We start from the raw sequence: 19519 nt of genomic DNA, 5'->3' as shown, positions 1-19519 counted from the left end.
GCACCGCCCGCCCCACAATGGCGCTCCAGCGCTGCACCGCCGTCCTCAGACCCTCCGCTCGGCCGCCGCCGATGCCGGTGCCGCCGCCGCCGATGCCGGTGCCACCGCCGCCGATGCCGAGGCTCCGGGCGGTCCCCTCGCTCCTCGGACCCGCAGCTCCGCAGCCGCCGCCGCCGATGCCGATGCTCCGGGCGGTCCCCTCAGGAAATGCCGCTCCAGGCCCGCTGGTAGGCCGCGAGGACGGGTCGAAAGTGCAGCCCGGAGAAAAGCTGCATCTCCGACCAGGTAGGGACCCTGAAAATTAGTTTCCCCCTTCCCCCCCCCCTCCCCACACATAAAAAAGCTAGAACTCCTTAAAAACAAAACACTAAACTAACTAAAAATAAGAAAAAAGAAATGAAAAACAGACAGCTGCAGGCTAGGCAGCCATACCCCCTATAGGAAGGCACAGGAGATGAGTTTAACCTGACATCATGTTTGTTACGGACATTGCAGGCCAAAGGGCCTGTTACTGTGCTGCTCTATGTTCATTCTTAATCAAAAAATAGTCACTCAGGAAAAGATTCAAGGAGGAACAACCAGAAACCTGGCCTGGAAAGCTACTTTTAAGGAAAGGGAAAGCAGGGAGTTATGACAGATGAATCTAATGCATTGGCTTAAGACCATTACTGTATATTGAAGCTGGGGAGTGTTGTGGTTCCAATGCAGTCCAAAGAAAAGTGGAAGGACATGACCATGAATGGATTTAAACATTTCAGGCCACATAAGGATGGCACAGTGGCAAGGTGGCAGAGTTACCAGAGATCCAGTTTCAACCTTGACTACGGGTGCTGTCTGTACGGAGTTTGTACGCTCTCCCTTGACCTGCACAGATTTTTTATGGGATCTCCGGTTTCCTTCCACAATCCAAAGATGTACTGGTTATTAGGCTAATTGGCTTGGTAAATTTGTAAATTGCCCCTAGTGTTTGTAGGATAGTGTTAGTGTGTGGGAATTGCTGGACGGCGCGGACTTGGTGGGCATCAGGGTATCTCTAAATTAAACTAAAATAAACTAAACTAAACTAGCTTTAATAATGATGAAGTTCCAAAAGGTCCAAGAAATGTGACTCCATATCCGGAAGAAGTTATGATAAGAATTGTTCAACATTAATGACTGGACACTATGACTGGAATTAAGTTCTCAGCTAATATATTGGCAGCTGTGAGCATTCAGTGATGACCATGGGCCTCACAATGCCAGGAATAGAGCTCAGATTATGCTACTTCCTTTCGGATACCTCAAAATGCTGTGATTCTTGACATTATATCAACAGACTGTAACGCCCTGATCAAAAGATCTGCCATGAGCAATGGCGATTAATACAGGGAGTAAAGTGCAGCAATTAGCAGTTAGATGGAGCTGTTAACAAAGAAAAACATCTCAATGCAGTTCACGGGAACACTATAAGACATTGAAGTGCACAGAGGTATTAGCGTGAATGATTAAAAGAGGTTATATCTAAGTGGAATAAGTAGAAATACTGCATTCTTTCAAAGAAACTTTGAGCAGATTCTTGAATATTATTTCCCCAGGGAATTTCTTCCAATGACAGAATTTACAATAGAGTGTCTGTTGCAAGAGTCATTAGTTATTGGTAAAATTGCTTTCTGAGTTAGTCCATGAGTGTAATGTCATTAGTAACTACATACTAACTGGTAACCGGAGGATGAGGTGAGAAGGTTATTGACAAACTGGGTAATTGACAATGTTGGGGGCCTGGAACACATTGTCAAAGGAGGCGGATATAATAGTGGCATTTAAGAGGATATTGGATGGGCACATGGAAATGTAAGGAATAGTGGGATATGGATCATTTGCAGGCAGCAGGGATCAGACATCGTGTTCGGCATAAACAATGTGGGCCGAAGGGTCTGTTCTTGTGCTGTACTTTTCTATGTTTTATGTTCTAAAAGAGCAAAGAAGAGATGGAGAGGCTTTTTCAAATGTAGTCATGATCACATTAACAGGCTCAAGGGACCAAGTCACTTATTGCTGTTCCTAATTCTGATGGTTGTAACTTGCACTGATCTGGAAAGAGTGGTGGTAAAAGATACGATGATAACTTTGATTATGAAACAGGTACAAAATGCAGGGCTAAGAGAAAGAGGTGGGGAGTGAGAGATTAGACGAACAACTCTTTCAAGCCACTAGTATGACATGATAGGATGAGTGGCCTCATTCTATGCTGTAATAGTCTGTGAATAAATGTGGGTGTCATGTTGACACAGTGATTGGCTGCTAGAGCTGCTGTCCTACAGCTCCAATGACCTGCGTTTGATCCTGACTTTCAGTACCTTCTATGTAGAGTTTCTACATCCCCCTGTGATCACAGGGGTTTCCTTAGGTGCTCTGGCTTACTCCCACATTGGTAGATTAACACCCTATATTTAGGTTTAGCTTTAAGTTTATTACAGTCACATGTACTGAGGTACAGTGAAAAGCTTTGTATTGTCTATGCCATCCAACCAGATCAGATATACCATACATAAGTACAAATTAAGTCAAACTAGAGTACAATAAATAGAGTAAAGGGGAAAATACAGAGTGTAGAATATAGTTCTCAGCATTGTAGCACATCAGTATCATAGATAAAATCCAATGTCCACAATGGGGTAGAGGTGAATTGGACAGAGCTTGTGGGAAGACCGTTCAGAAACTTGACAACAGAAGCGAAGAAGATGTTCATGAGTCTTGTCGTGCAGGCATCCAAGCTTTTGTACATTCTGCCAGAGGGGAGCAGGGAGAAGAAGGAATGACCAGAGTGGGTCAAATTTTTGATTATGTTGGCTGCTTTTCTGATGCAATATGAAGTGTATTTGGAGTCAATGGTTGGAAGTTTGGTCTGCGCAATGGACAGGGCTACATCTACAACTCTCTGAGTAGGTGTTGGCAGCAAACGGGAGAAGCTGACAGAAGTGTGCAAGGAGCATAAGGGATCAATGTAAGATTAATATAGAAATGGGTACTTGATGGTTTCTGTGCTGCAGAATTCTATCTTTACCCATGAAATGATTGGTTATGCCTATTTCACTTGATAAAATTTATGACATCTGTAGTTATTTTTTGTTTTTCATGAACTGTCATGTTTGAAATCTGACCATTTATCTATAATGTGTTTTGCCACAATCTCAATTTAATAGGAAATCATATACTTCAATGTGCGTGAGGAGCCTGTCATTTTTCTTCATCAAGATGATGACTTTATCCCTTACACCCCACGTGATCGCAATGACCTTCAAGAAAACCTCTATAATCTGACTTCGAGGGATCAGGTGGAAAATCTGGAATTAATTATTAAAAATGAGGTATATCACACCAATTTACTAATATAAATTGACATCCTGTTCATAAGGGATTGGGGGAAAAGGAATGAAGGATAGAGCATTGAAGTTATTCCACTGAACTAGTGCATTTATTTTAATATTTGAATCTGAGATCTTATGCTGATAAAATGGTAGATAGTGTTTAAGTATCCTTGACAAGCTCAATTATTCATTAAAAATCTTTCTCAAGGACGGTTATAGCTATAAAACCATGCATGCTTGACAAGGGTAATTTGGGTATTTATGCATTTAGCTCATAGTAGAAAATATCTCTCAAAAACACTCAGTGGGTGATGATATTGTGCTTGTTGCTTTTGGAGAAATGTTCAATTAAATTGGGATAAACGGAAACTGTTTTGAATGTTTAAAGTGAGATAGCCTCGGGTTGATTACTTGCTTATGACAATAGTGAGAAATAAACCTGATACTGCATGTATGTGTTAAGTAGAAGCCCAGATTCTAAACTGAAATATTGTTAATGCTACTGCAGATAGATACCATAAGAATCTATTGCTCAATATTTGACTTGCTCCATCAATGCAGAATATTGACCAGATAAGCATGTCAGGGAATTCAGATTCTGAGTTCATCTTGCCATCTTGCATCATACATCCATGATGCAAGATGAACTCCTTCAGTCAGTTGAAACAAATCTAGAATGTGTGCTGGGTTGCAGGTAAATTCAGTGTTGTCACAGTGTTGTGCAGGAAAGAACAGGAGACTGAAGTTGCTAAATTATAGGCACACTAAACCTGTGCACGGACAAAATTATGGACAAAGCAGCAAGGATGATAACCTGGTTGTATAGTGTGTTTGATGAGGCACTGTGTGTCGTGGATGTACTAAGATTTGACCTCGCATTTGAGAGAATAATGACCAGTGTATTCTGGACAAGTACAGCACTTGCTTCAGAATCACTCTTACCATCTCAATGACCAAGTAAGCAAAAAATAGATCACAGCCGAGCACATCCTTTGCATGCATTGGATGGATATTTCTGTCGATAAATGTTCTTAACCTCTTGGAAAAAGCCACTTCTTGAACTACAGAGCATCTTGATTAAATTGAACGATCAATGGGGCTGCTGCACTAAATCAAAACGATTTCCCTGAAACTGTTGACATTGAGGTGTGATCTACTAAGCCCCAGTTTCTCCAAAAGGCTTATGTTAAAAGATAACAGAAATTGAGTCATTTGACAAATTAAAAACCCCATCTATGAGATAACTTTCAGGTTAAAACTTAAGGTTGATGTTGAACCCTGGCAGCATCCAGAATTAATGCAATGATTTAATCAATAAAGCAAGGGCTGTCCTTCAACTGTTGTTACAGCAAACCTGCAATAAAAGCTCCTGACACTGAAGAAATCCCCAGCGAAGCCACTAAGGAAATGAAACATGTCTGTCCATAGTGCCTCACCACTGTGGTCAAATCTAAATCAATGATTTTGAATTTCTGTATTAAATCACACGATAATTGTTTCTGCTGTCAATTATGTAAATGAGGATGGTATTTCAATCTTAATCTTGTTACATCAATAAAGGGAATATATTATTCTGCATTGTCTTGTATCAAAGGGGATCAGGAGGCCAGGAAGAATCCGGCGTCCTAATAATTGTTTCTTTTCCGTTGCATTTAGCTGTTGGATTTTGCTGTTTTGAGCAACCAAACTTATTTTGTTTATCATGGCACGGAGCAATTTGTTACTGAGCCTCTCCCAAAGACAATTGAGAATGTGGAGGATGTTCGTATTTCAGAAGAGGTCTACAGAGGCCATGTCTTTACAATGCCATACTTCAGGTACTTTTATTAATGCGAGTTTTAAAATAGTGGCTTGGATTCCTTCCAAACATTGACCACAATTCCTTCTTTTAATTGGCCAATCAGGTATCAATTTCAGTGAAATGTTCTTTATCAAAATAGTTACAAACCTGTTTGAACATTTTGAGGAGGTAACAAAAGTGATTGATGAGAGTTGGGCAGTAGATGTTGGCTACATCTGGCCAAAATGTTCCCCATGGTAGGCTGATCCAGAAGATTAATATGTATGGGATCCCTGGTGACTTGGTTCTGCCTGCTTCCATGCCGTATGACTCTCTGACTTGCTTGAGTTCCCAGCTAAAAGTGGTTTGATCAAGCTGTCCTGAAAGACTTGCAGACATAATCTCTGGTGATGCTCATGTTGGGAAATCTGGACTGTCAAATAACTTTTCTTTTGTATGAAATCTAAAGTAAAAAGTAAAGTATCCTTTATTATCATTCAAATGTTTAGTTTGAACGAAACTACGTACCTTGCAGCCATGACAGAGAATAAAATAACAGAACAGTAACACAATGAACACAGTTTAACATCCACCACAGTGAGTCTACCAGGCAACTCCTCACTGTGATGGAAGGCAAAAGTCTTAAAGTCCTTAAACCTCAGCTCTGCTTGCCCTTTTAAGTGTTTCAGAGGAATGACAAAGATCCAGGACAATATGAGCGCAGTTCTCATTGGAAACCCAGCTACTTTTCCTTTTCTCATCTCAGAGCAATGTCTTGCTGCTGTATTTGGAACTTTGCTGAGTACAAAATGGTGGTACAACTATTTATCTTAAATAAACAGAGCATTGCAATATGTTTAAATTCAATCTCGTTTTGGCACACAGAAAACAGCATGTGTCAGAATGCAGTTCATTGGATGAACAATAAATAGCAATAGATTGTTGGGTGGACCCAGCAATCAGGCAGCATTAGTGGAAAGAGAAACAGAAACAGAAACAGACTGTGTCCCAGGTTGAAAACCCTTTGTCAGGACTTTGTAAGATAGAAAACAATATATTTACAAGCTGGAGAGAAGGTGGAGGGGGAAGGAATAGGACAAAGTAATAGGACAAAGTAATAGGACAAAGTGAATATCTCTGACAGGGTACGGGCAGGGTTGCCGAAAGGGCATATGTTGGATTAATAATCTGCAATGCTTGCTGTTTCCCAGGTATAAACGACTACCTCTGCCTGTTGCTGCCACTCTGGAAGAAGCAGACTTTGATTCCTTCATTAGTACTGTCAGGGTAAGTTATAGGAATATGCGAGGTGTAATTGATTCCCAAGTGTGAAGAGGTAAATGTATCTCATGGCACTGGTACAAAGAGGATAGAAATTTGCAAGATGTTGAAAGATTAAATCGCACCACATGTTTTTGTTTTCAAAATATTTAAACTGCAACAGATGTTTCAGCCTGAAAGACAGATTAAAAGCCTACATGATGTTGTAAAAGGATTGATATCCCTCCAAATATACCTGGCAGAAGGAGACCGAAACCAATCTACAGACTGAAATATTAAATCTCACCAGTTGTCCTAGGATGAAAGAAAGGAAACTGCTGTAAATGTTGCTGACTGAAAAAGTTTGGTGTTACCAGCTGCTCCAAACTGAAAGAGATTGATGTTCAGGTGCTTTGGAAATGTGGATCACAAGGTAATTTACCTTCTGTGAGGTAGAAAAAAATTCAGGAGAGCTACTACAACTAATATTGAAATCCAAAAATGTAATTTACCTGACATGTTTTTTCAGACCAGAAAAATTATATCAGTATTAAAAAGTCATTTCAGCACAAGCAAGTGAAGAGGAGAAAGTTAAGGATGTGATCGATAGAGGTATATTTAAATACAACGGCATAATTTGCCAATGTGAACACAATTCCCACTGTATATATGAGAGTTGTATCACTGTATATAACTCTCATGTATTCACTGTGGTCCAGAATGAAACTGAATACAAATCAGGATCATACTCAATGACAATATAATTGCAGTTTAACCTCTGCCTGATTGAGGAAGTCAGTGTGCCTGGTGCCCAGAATAATGAAGAGGCCTTAAACATTTAGTAAGATCTTTACAGAGTGGATCACCAATGCCAGAACGCACCACAATGAAAGTACTGCGTTTGCCCATGCCAGATTTGCTCTCCCCTGACAAAAGTGCCCACCAAAACTACCCCATAGTCTGATTAACCTTTGGCACATTTATTTTGAGTCCTATTATTAATTCTGACTTTGGCATAACCGAACATTATTGGTGGTATAACAGAACATTATTGTGATGTCATTTAAACACCTCTCGATTTGAATTTCTATTGATACCATTTTTTCCCTATTGATAAAAGCAGATTCAATCGTAGTTTTCAAAAGGGAACTGAATATATTGTTATGAAACAAAATAGTTCAGGATTTTCAAGGAAGGCAAATAATAGAAAATTTGGCAGGTTATATTGTAACTTTGCAAAACACTGGTTAGGTTGCACTTAGAGACATAGAGTCATACAGCATGGAAACAGGCCTTTCGGCCCAGCTTGCCCATGCTGATCACGAGTCCCATCTGCCCATGTTTGGCCCATATCCCTCCAAACCTTTCCTGTTCATGTGCCTGTCCAAATGTGTTCAAAATGGTGTTATAGATTCTTCGTCAACTACCCTCTCTGGCAGCTCTTTCCATATACCCACCACCCTGCGTGTAAAAATGTTTTTATTAAATCTTTCTCCTCTCACGTTAAACCTATGCCCTCTGGTACTTGATTCCTCTACTCTGGGTAAAATAGTCTGTGCATCTACCCTATCTATTCTTCTCTTACATATCTTTATAAGATCCTCCTACACTACAAGGAATACAGTCCTAGCTTGCCCAACCTCTTCCCAAACCTCAGGCCCTGAAGACCTGGCAACAACCTCGTAAATCTTCTCTGCGCTCTTTCCAGTTTAGCAACATCTTTCCTAGGTATAAGAAGGAACTGCAGATGCTGGTTTACACCAAAGATAGACACAAAATGCTGGAGTAACTCAGCGTGTTAGGCAGCATCTCTGGAGAAAAGGAATAGGTGGCGTTTTGGGTCGAGACCCTTCATCAGATCATTCCTATAACAGGGTGATCAAAACTGAAACAATAGTCCAACTGAGGCCTCACCAACGTCTTGTACAATTGTAAAATAATATCTTAAGTTCTAAACTCAGGCTGACCCTTGGGCCTTGACCCCAAACATCACATACCACCCTCATGACTATCGCTAATCAGCCCTTGCCCATAAAATGCCAGGGCAACTGCAATTTCTTACACCCACCTGGTTTGCCCTTCAATTTAACAGGAACATGCATGCCCTGAACTCTTGTCAGTACATGTTTGAAAGCATCCCATTTTCCTGATGTTCCTTTTCCTGCAAACAACCTACTCCAATCAACTTGTGTAAGTTCCTGCCTAATGCCATCAAAGTTGCATTCAGGTCTGGTCTCCACACCGCAGGAATGCTATTATACCAGGGAAGGAATGCAGAGGAGATTCACCAGGATATTGCCTGGATTGAGTAGGAGTTAACGGGTCCTTTTCAGAATGGCAGGCAGTGAATAGTGGGGTACCGCAAGGCTCAGTGCTGGGACCCCAGCTATTTACAATATACATTAATGATTTGGACGAGGGAATTGAATGCAACATCTCCAAGTTTGCGGATGACACGAAGCTGGGGGGCAGTGTTAGCTGTGAGGGGGATGCTAAGGAGGCTGCAAGATGACTTGGATAGGTTGGGTGAGTGGACAAATGCATGGCAGATGCAGTATAATGTGGATAAATGTGAGGTTATCCACTTTGGTGGCAAAAACAGGAAAGTAGACTATTACCTGAATGGTGGCCGATTAGGAAACGGGGAGATGCAACGAGACCTGGGTGTCATGGTACACCAGTCATTGAAAGTAGGCATGCAGGTGCAGCAGGCAGTGAAGAAAGCGAATGGCATGTTAGCATTCATAGCAAAAGGATTTGAGTATAGGAGCAGGGAGGTTCTACTGCAGTTGTACAGGGTCTTGGTGAGACCACACCTGGAGTATTGCGTACAGTTTTGGTCTCCTAATCTGAGGAAGGACATTCTTGCCATAGAGGGAGTACAGAGAAGGTTCGCCAGACTGATTTCTGGGATGTCAGGACTTTCATATGAAGAACGACTGGATAGACTCGGCTCGTACTCGCTAGAATTTAGAAGATTGATGGGGGATCTTATAGAAACTTACAAAATTCTTAAGGGGTTGGACAGGCTAGATGCAGGAAGATTGTTTCCGATGTTGGGGAAGTCCAGAACAAGGGGTCACAGTTTAAGGATAAAGGGGAAATCTTTTAGGACTGAGATGAGAAAAACATTTTGTAGATGGGTTATGCATGCAACCTATAATGTAGTTACCTCATCACCACTAACCACGCCCCATCATATTAGTATAACTGTAGTATCCTCCCATTGCTCCTCCCACTAGGTTCCAGTACGCCTGAAGGCTGGATGCAGTCAGTGCTGGGACGTGTGTGCCACGTGCTTCATTAAACTCACAGTAAATCTTACAGTGTGTCAGCTATCACTCATTTACATGGTGTCAGAAGTTTAAAAGACTCGCGTTTCCCGTTTACCGGTTTTCATTTATTTTGTCGCCGTTAGTGCCCAGTGTTGGGTTTCCCTCGACATGGCATCTTCATGCCGAAAGCCATCTCCCCTTGTCTTCGACGCTGACATTGCGGAGCGATGGTCAACTTTTGTGATGGACTACACTCACTATGCCAATATTGTGCACCGGAATGAGCCAGCCGCGGTCAAAGCATCACTCCTGCTCAACCTGGCCGGTCCCGACGCAATGATGAGAGCTCAAGCCTTTGTCTACGAACCAGCGGTCCTGGATGACAACGACCAGCCGGTCGAGCCAGCTGAATCGGCCGACGACCCGGTATGTCTTTTGCGCAAATTCGCGGAGATATGTGACCTGCCCTCCAACCGTATACTGGAGCGGGCCAGGTTCTTCTCACGCAAGCAACAGCCGGATGAACCTGTTGAATGCTTCATCGCTGACCTGCGGCACCTTGCCCAGCGGTGCCGATTTGAAACCATGCGCGACCAGCTCATCAGAGACATTCTCGTCACTGGTATGATCGATCAGAAGCTGCGTGCCGACCTGCTGCAACGGCCTGACCTAACCCTAACTCAGGCAATGCATGCGTGCCGCATTGCCGAAGTGGTCCACCATCCTCAAGGGCAGAAGGGGTCTGACAACCGAGCCATAAATTTAACTGGTGTTGCTGGACAACGACGGATGAGGGAGAACTTTCGCCCTCCACAGCGGCCCGTTCGTACACCCCGGGACCCAAGATCTAACAAGTGTCCTAACTGCAATTACGTGCACTCCTCAGATTCACAGTGCCCAGCCCTTGGGAAGACCTGCAATTTCTGCGGGAGAAGAAACCATTTTGCAGCTGCATGCAGGTCCCGTGGGAAAGTGCCTTCAGCTCCCAGACAACTCCTAAACAACCTTCTACAAGTAGATAGTGAGTTGGATTCTCAGCCCTCTGTTGACGCTGCCCCCGACTCTGAGCTCAGCTATTCCACGGGAGATGTAAGTATTTACACTCTCCTCCACAGCCGATCTAGCCTCCCCGATCCTTCTGTGAACATAACTGTAAACAAAAAGTCCTTCTCTGCTAAGCTCGACACGGGGGCAAAAGTGAACGTAATGTCAACAAAGTTGTTCCACCAGATAAGGAATAATGAGCTGCTGATTGCAGACCGCTCTGTTTTGCGTGCCTATGGGGGAGAGGAACTAACACCTGTGGGGAGGGCGACTTTCCACTGCGTGCTGCAGGAATCTTCCCAGGACCTGTCTTTCTTCATTCTGGACAGTGACTGTGTGACGTTGCTGAGCAACCAGGCCTGCCAGGATCTTGGTCTGGTGTCGTTTGCCCCTACGGTCCACGAGGTGCAACCTGTGATGGATCCACTATGTGAGTACCCAGACCTGTTTGATGACAAGTTGGGGAAGCTGCCGTTGGTGTACAAGATCGTGACTGACCCATCTGTGGTGCCTGTGATCCGTCCACCCCACAGAGTGTCTTTTGCCATGAAGGGCAAGGTGGAAAATATGCTGACGGACATGGTCAACATGGGAGTGCTGGAGGCTGTCAGCGATCCAACCCTATGGGTCTCCACCATGGTCGCCACGTTGAAGAAAGGAAAGAATGAGATACGAATATGCATCAACCCCAAGGACTTGAATATGGCGATTAAACGGCCCCACTACCCCATGAGGACGGTCGAAGATGTTGCCGCCCAGGTGGGACAAGCCACTGTGTTCTCCGTCCTCGATGCCAAAAGTTCGTTTTGGCAGATACCACTGGACAAACGCTCCACGGACCTGACCACGTTCAGCACGCCCTTCGGCAGGTTTAAGTTTTTACGGATGCCGTTCGGCATCAACTCTGCCAGCGAGGTATTTCAGCGTTCAATGGAACAATTATTTGCTGGTCTGCCCTGCGCAATTATTGTGGACGACATTCTGGTCTATGGGAGGGATGTGGCCGAACATGACCACAACCTCCGGCGGATTTTGGACCGTGCTCGGCAGATCAATTTGAAGCTCAATCGGTCAAAGTGCAAGTTCCGGGTGCCTGAGGTCACATACGTCGGCCACATTTTCACGGCCCAAGGGTTGAAACCAGACCCGCAGAAAACCAGCGCAATCTCTGAGCTGCCCGCCCCGACAGACGCTGTCAGTCTGCAGCGCTTCCTGGGTATGGTGAATTACCTGGGGAAGTTTATTCCCGACCTCAGCGAGTTGAGCGCACCCCTGAGACAACTCACAAAGAAGGACATTGCCTGGGCATGGTTTCCACACCACCAGCAGGCGTTCGACCTGCTGAAGACGAGGCTGGTCAGCACACCCACACTAAAGTTTTTTGATCTGCTGCTTCCGATCGTGGTCACCTGCGACGCCTCTCGGTTTGGTCTCGGTGCTGCCTGCCTGCAACTCCACGCTGACGACTCGCTGCTGCCTATCTCCTATGCCTCTAGGACCATGACGGACACAGAGCAGCGCTATGCTCAGATAGAGAAGGAGCTGCTGGCGGTGGTTTTCGCGTGTTCGAAGTTTAAGGACTTCTTATTTGGCACCAGGTTCACCGTTGAAACGGATCACCAGCCACTGGTAACAATACTTAACAAACCGATACACTGTGCTCCTGCCAGGCTACAGCGGATGATGCTGCAGCTACAGCGCTTTGACTTTAAAATCATATATAAGAGGGGCACCGAGATGCATGTGGCTGATGCACTGTCCCGGGCCCCCCGGACCTCTTGTGACCAACACCCCTTCGAGCAGTCGGACTTACAGGTACTGAACGTTAACTTCGTCCCTTCTCACCAGCTGCAGTGCTTGGTTGAACATACCGCTAACGACCCCGACCTACAGCAGCTTGCTGCTGTCATCAAGCGCGGGTGGCCCACCAAGCGGAATTCGTTGCCTGCCAGCGTTCACCCCTATTTTTTGGTCCGCGATGAGTTGGTCCTCCGTGACGGTATATTATCAAAGGGCACAAAGTTGTCATCCCGGCATCGCTGCATAGCTTGTATTTTGATGCCGCCCACATGGGTCATCCCGGGGCAGAAGCCACTATCTCTCATGCCCAGGAACAGTACTACTGGCCGGCCATGGCTAAATACATCCAGGCAAGGGTGGATTCCTGTTCGGACTGTCACTCGCTTGCCCCGCATCAGCAAAGACAACCACTTTTGCAGCAGCCGGCACCTGAAATGCCCTGGTCTTCTCTGGCTGCCGACATTTTCGATTGGCGCGGGAGGCATTACCTTGTGCTAGTGGACTCTTACTCGAATTGGTTCGAGGTTGACCTCCTCCCTGCCATCACCTCCGAGATGGTGATCAGCAAGCTTCGCCGCCACTTTGCCACGTTCGGTTCCCCGGTCCGGCTGCAGACCGACAACGGTCGCCAGTTCACCAGCACTGAGTTTCGAGCGTTTGCCACGAAGTGGAACTTTAATCATTTCACCAGCAGCCCGGAGTACCCGCAAAGCAATGGTCTAGCTGAACGGGCGGTCCGCAGCGCTAAGCACCTGCTTGAGCAAACCCGCCTCTCGAACGGGGATTTCTATCAGTGTCTCCTGAACCTTCGCAACATTTCCAGAGACAGTACCATGGGATCCCCTGCCCAGCGACTTATGTCCCGTGTTGTCCGCCCTCCGATGCCTATTGCCCAGCAGTCCCTGATGCCTAAGGTCCTGCAGCCTGCTGATGTCCAGAAACGTATTGCCCTGAAGCACGAGATCCAGCGACGATCGCACGATAAATCCTGCCGCCCTCTTTCGCCACTGATGCCTGGACAGGTCGTCCGTTTGCAAACGCCCACCGGCTATTCCCGACTTGCCACCGTTGTCGGGTTTGACAGCGCGCCACGGTCCTACCTCGTGGATTTCGAAGGGACTGTATACCGACGCAGCCGCCAGCACCTGTTGGCGGTTAACGAGCCCAAACCACCTCCTGCGGTTCCGTATACCCCTCCTTCGCGTGTCGAGCCTTCCTCCACTAATGTACCATCTGCTCCCTGCATGCCGCGGTCGGTCCTCTTGCCTCGGGTAGCCCCCCCTGCTCCTCCCGGTTTTGCTCCCCAGGCTCTGTTGTCCCCTGCAAAATCTTCTCTCTCTCCAACTTCAGCTCGTTCTACCCCTTCGTTCTCACCTGGCTCACCTGTGCCTCTCCGTTCCCCCTTCAAGCTGGGTTCCCCACCCATCTTCTCTCCCCCTCCTGTTTCTGTTCCTGTCCCTCCTCCTATTCTTTCGGGTGGGGAGGGTGAAGGTGCTGTGCGCACTCGCTCAGGTCGGATTGTAAAACCTCCGGCACGCTACGGAGAGTTTGCTTAGCTTTGCAGGTTCTGTATAATAAACCTGCCACTGTAGTAACTTGTTTAAATCGTAAGGGAAAGGATGTAGATGGGTTATGCATGCAACCTATAATGTAGTTACCTCATCACCACTAACCACGCCCCATCATATATTACTATAACTGTAGTATCCTCCCATTGCTCCTCCCACTAGGTTCCAGTACGCCTGAAGGCTGGATGCAGTCAGTGCTGGGACGTGTGTGCCACGTGCTTCATTAAACTCACAGTAAATCTTACAGTGTGTCAGCTATCACTCATTTACACATTTTTTACACAGAGAGTGGTGAATCTCTGGAATTCTCTGCCACAGAATGTAGTTGAGGCCAGTTCATTGGCTATATTTAAGAGGGAGTTAGATGTGACCCTTGTGGCTAAAGGGATCAGGGGGTATGGAGAGAAAGCAGGTACAGGATACTGAGTTGGATGATCAGCCATGATCATATTGAATGGTGGTGCAAGCTCGAAGGGCCGAATGGCCCACTCCTGCACCTATTTTCTATGTTTCTATTGGAAGACTTAGTTTATGAGATTGGATAGACTGGGCTTATTATCCCGAGGGTGAAGGGATTTCATTGGTGATCTGTTATAAGGGGCATAGATAGGATAGAGAGTCAAAATCTTTTTTCTGAGGGTAGGTGTGTCAAAAACATGGGCATAGGGTTTACAGGGAGCAGAAGGAATTTTAAAGAGGATATGAAGAGAACATTTTTCACACAGACAGTGGTTGATATCAGGAACTCGCTGCCAGAGGAGCTGTTGGATCAGATACAATTTTTACATTTTACATAAGAGATACATAGACAGGCACTTGACTAGAAAAGGGATTGAGAGATACAGACTTAAACTGAACAAATACAATTAATATCGATGAGCAAATGTTTTGCCATGGACACTTTGGGGGGGGGGGGGGGGGGAGAGGTTCAAAGAACTTACACTAGCAAAATTAGATAAATGGCCTTAATCTGGCTGTAATATTCCGTCATTTTAAAGAACAGAATTTTATTTATGATAATTAAGGTGGGTCATTAATTTAAATAGGCTCTGTGCTCCACTAAAACACTTTTTTTTAATAGATGATATGTATTTTTGAAGTTTAATTGACCAATTGGGAACTAACTGATCTTAGTTTGAATGAATATGTGGCCTCTGGAGGTCTGACCCTTGTATTAAACAATGCACGTTCAACCCATGTTACTTATACATCAGGCAAATTTATCACTTGCAAGCTTTGGCACTGTTCAAACTTATCTCCTGTTATGATTTTCCAGGACTGTCCAAATATGATTTTCAGGGCCGGTCCTAAACCACCTCCTGCTCTACTCTTTAGTTGTCAAACAGGAGTTGGACGTTCCAATCTTGGAATGATATTAGGTGCACTGATCATAGCACACAGGACGCAATTTCCTCAGATGGAAAGGTAAGACATTTGAAACAACTCAAAATGATATCCAAGCTAGGAAGTGATAATGTTTCTGTTCATGTTAATCGAAGGTCACAAAGCTTTTGGAGCCTCATCAACAAAGCAGGACAATAACAGTAAGTACAAACATTGTTTTGAATTGCAGGAGAGATCTTCACTGCCAAAACTCTTCTAAATGATAAGAAGTGGGAAGGGGGAGGGGATGGAGAGAGAGGGAAAGCAAGGGCTATTTTAAGTTAGAGAATTCAATGTTCGTACCGCTGGGGTGTAAGCTACCCAAGCGAATATGAGGTGCTATTTCTCCAATTTGCGCTGGGCCTCACTCTAACAATGGAGGAGGCCCAGGATCAGCCATGATCACATTGAATGGTGGTGCTGGCTCAAAGGGTTGAATGGCCTACTCGAATGCACCTCGTGTCTAAAGGTCAGATTGGGAATGGGAGGGGAATGAAAGTGCTGAGCAACCGGGAGATTAGGTAGGTTAAGGTGGAATTAGCGGTGGTGTTTAGTGAAACGTTCGCCAAGCCTTGATCTCGCCGATGTACAGAAGTTGACACCTGGTACAGCGTATACAGTAGATGAGGTTGGAGGAGGTGCAAGTGAACCTCTACCTCACCTGAAAAGACTGTCGTGGTCCTTGGATGGATGTCGAGGGGGTAGGTAAAGGGACAGGTGTTGCATCTTCTGCGGTTATTGGGGAAAGTACCTGGGGAGGGGGTGGTTTGGATGGGTAGGGACAAGTTGACCAGGGAGTTGCGGAGGGAACAGTCTCTGCGGAAAGCAGAAAGGGGTGGAGATGGGAAGATGTGGCCAGTAGTGGGATCCCGTTGGAAGTGGTGAAAGTGTTGGAGGATTATACGTATGCTCCAACACTTTCGCCACCTCCAATGGGATTCCACTACTGGCCATATCTTCCCATCTCCTTTCTGCTTTCCGCAGAGACCGTTCCCTCCCCTTCCCCTTCCCCTTCCCAGTTCTCCCACCAGTCTTACTGTCTCCGACTGCATTCTATCTCTGTCCCGCCACTCCCCTGACATCGGTGTGAAGAAGGGTCTCGACCCAAAACGTCGCCCGTTCCTTTTCTCCAGAGATGCTGCCTGTCCCGCTGAATTATTCCAGCATTTTGTGTCTACCTTCGATTTAAACCAGCATCTGCAGTTCTTTCCTACACATTTCATTACTGTTTGATCTCAACTGTGGAAATTTAATTATTTAAATTAAAAAATAAACAATATAACAATAATAATAATAATAAAATTAAATAATAAATAAACAAAATAATGAATTTAATTATTTTATTACATAGCTAATAATGTCCAACATAATTTAATTGAGCAGCCTTTGTAAATTCATAACAAATGCTTAATTGTTCAGGAATATTTAATAATCAGATGCATTTTTATATATGTAGATCTGTGGAAGAAAATATTTCTAGCCCAGAAAGGCAGTTTCAGCTTGTTGAAAAATATATGACTCTCTTTCCCAATGGCCAGAGAATTGTGGAGGAGGTGAGTACTATGCCCTGTTTACTTTTTGTGAGATGATTTCATATTCTGTGTAATTTTATGATAAATCTTATGTTCTATCACCTTGGGAGGTTCAAATATACTCTTCTTCCTCTTCCTACTTTCTCAGCTCATATCAAAAATGAACTAACATTATTATTTAAGAAACAATCAATGTTTTCAAACTGAAATTCAATCAGGATTAGATCAGATAAATGCACAGCCTTTTGCTGAGAGAAGGGGAATTGAGAACCAGAGGGCATAGGTTTAAGGTGAGGGGGGAAAGATTAGATGGGAACCTGAGGGGTAACTTTTTAACACAAGAGTGGTGGGTGCATAGAACGAGCTGCCAGAGGAGATAGCTGAGGCAGGTACTATTGCAACATTTAAGAAACATTTAGACAGGTACGTGGATTGATAGGTTTAAAGGGCCAAACAAAGGCAGGTGGGACTAGTATAGATGGGGCATGATGGTTGGCAAGGGCAAGTTGGGCTAAAGGGTCTGTTTCCACGTTGTGTTTCAATGCTACAAACGCATTTACCTCCCCCAAGAAGTTGCTCTAAACTAGTATTAAAATGTAGAACATACAACATAGACCAGGACAGCACAGGAATGGTCCCTCGAGCCCAGTGTTTGTGCCAAACTTAATGCCAAATTAAATTAAACTCATCTGCCTGTACATGATCCACATCAACCCATTCCTTGCATATCCGTGTACCTATCTAAAAGCTTTTTAAATACCCCTATCGTAACTGCCTCCACCACCATTTCTGACAATGTGTTCCAGGCCCCTTCTGCTTTCTGTGTAAAAAAGAAACCCCATGCCCCGCACATCTTCATGAAACTTTCCCCCTCTCACTTTATAGTTTGTGCTCTAGTGTTGGACATTTCTACCCTAGGAAAAAGGTTCAGACTGTCTGCCCTCCATGCCTCCCATAAATGTATATACCTCTATCAAGCTTTCCCTCAACATCCGATATTCCAGAGAAAACAATCCAAGTTTATCCAACTTCTCCTTGTTGCTGAAATCCTCTAATCCGGGCAGCATTCAGGTAAACCTCCTCCACACCCTCTCCAAAGCCTCCACATCCTTCATCCACATGAGTCATCCTTAAATACAGGAGAGGTGCCAGAGGATTGGAGGGTAGCAAATGTAGTGCCTCTTTTCAAGAAGGGCTGCAGGGAAAATGCTGGGAACTATAGTTTGGTGAGCTGAACATCTGTAGTTGGTAAATTACTGGAGAGTGTTCTGAGGGATAGGAAAAACAGGCATTTGGATGGGCAAGGGCTGATTAGTGATAGTCAGCATGGTTTTGTACGTGGGAGGTAGTGTCTCACAAATCTGATTGATTTTTTTGAAGACGTGAGCAAAAAAGGTTGACAAAGGCAGAGCTGTAAATGTTGTGTACATGGACTTTAGTAAGGTGTTCGACAAGGTGCCACATGGTAGGCTGCTCTGGAAGGTTAGATCTCATGGGATCCAAGGAGAGATAGATGAATGAATAGCAAATTGGCTCCATGGAAGGAAGCAGAGGGTGATGGTGGAAGGTTACTTCTCAGAATGGAGGCCTGTGACTAGTGGTGTGCCACAGGGTTCGGTGCTGGGCCCATTACTGTTTGTCATCTACTTCAATGATTTGGATGAGAACGTACAGGGCAAGATTAGCAAGTTTGTTGATGATACAAAAGTTAGTGGCTTTGCAGATAGTGATGATGGTTGTGAACGTTTGCAGCAGGATCGGGATCGTTTGGCCATGTGGGCGGAGGAATGGTTGATGGAATTTAATACAGAGTGTGAGGTGCATTTTTGGACGTCCACCAAGGGCAGGACCTACACAGTAAATGGTAGGCCTCTGGGTAGTGTTGTAGAACAGAGGGATCTACAAGTACAAGTGCATGGTTCCTTGAAAGTCAAGTCACAGGTAGATAAGGTGGTCAAAAAGGCTTTTAGCACTTTGCCCTTCATCAGTCGCAGTATTAAGTATAGAAGTTGGGAGGTTATGTTGCAGTTGTAAGATGTTGGTGAGACCGCATTTAGAATATTGTGTTCAGTTCTGGGCACCATATTATAGGAAATATATTGCCAAGCTTGAAAGGGTTCACAAAAGATTTACGAGGATGTTGCCAGGACTAGAGGGTGTGAGCTTTTGGGTGAGGTTGAGTAGGCTGGGTCTCTATTCCCTGGAGCGTAGAAGGAGGAGGGGAGATCTTATAGAGGTGCACAAAATTATGAGAGGAATAGATGGGGTAGATGCACAGAGTATTTTACCCAGAGTATGGGAATAGGGGACCAGAGGACATAGGTTCAAGGTGAAGGGGAAAAGATTTAATAGGAATCTGAAGGGTAACTTTTTCACACAGAGGGTGGTGGGTGTATGGAACAAGCTGCCAAAGGAGGTAGTTGAGGCTGGGGCTACCCCATCATTCAAGAGACAGTTGGACAGGTACATGGATAGGACAGGTTTGAAGGTTTATGGACCAAGCGCAGGCAAGTGGGACTTAAGTAGCTGG

The 19519-nt window shown here is 44.8% G+C and overlaps 1 protein-coding gene across 1 annotated transcript in view; it reads left to right on the top strand.

Annotated features, from left to right (window-relative positions):
- Positions 1-19519, top strand: part of LOC116971560 (paladin-like) — a 120664-nt gene that overhangs the window by 13899 nt on the left and 87246 nt on the right. Inside the window, exons 5-7 of the mRNA XM_033018794.1 lie at positions 3183-3347; positions 5004-5164; positions 6339-6414. Coding sequence (XP_032874685.1) covers positions 3183-3347; positions 5004-5164; positions 6339-6414 — 402 coding nt within the window. The remainder of the gene's footprint in view (positions 1-3182; positions 3348-5003; positions 5165-6338; positions 6415-19519) is intronic.

This window comes from Amblyraja radiata, chromosome 3 (genome assembly GCF_010909765.2).
Source record: "Amblyraja radiata isolate CabotCenter1 chromosome 3, sAmbRad1.1.pri, whole genome shotgun sequence".
Classification (NCBI taxonomy): domain Eukaryota; kingdom Metazoa; phylum Chordata; class Chondrichthyes; order Rajiformes; family Rajidae; genus Amblyraja; species Amblyraja radiata.
The sequence above is the reverse complement of the archived record's forward strand: the minus strand, read 5'-3'. Positions and strand labels throughout refer to the sequence as shown.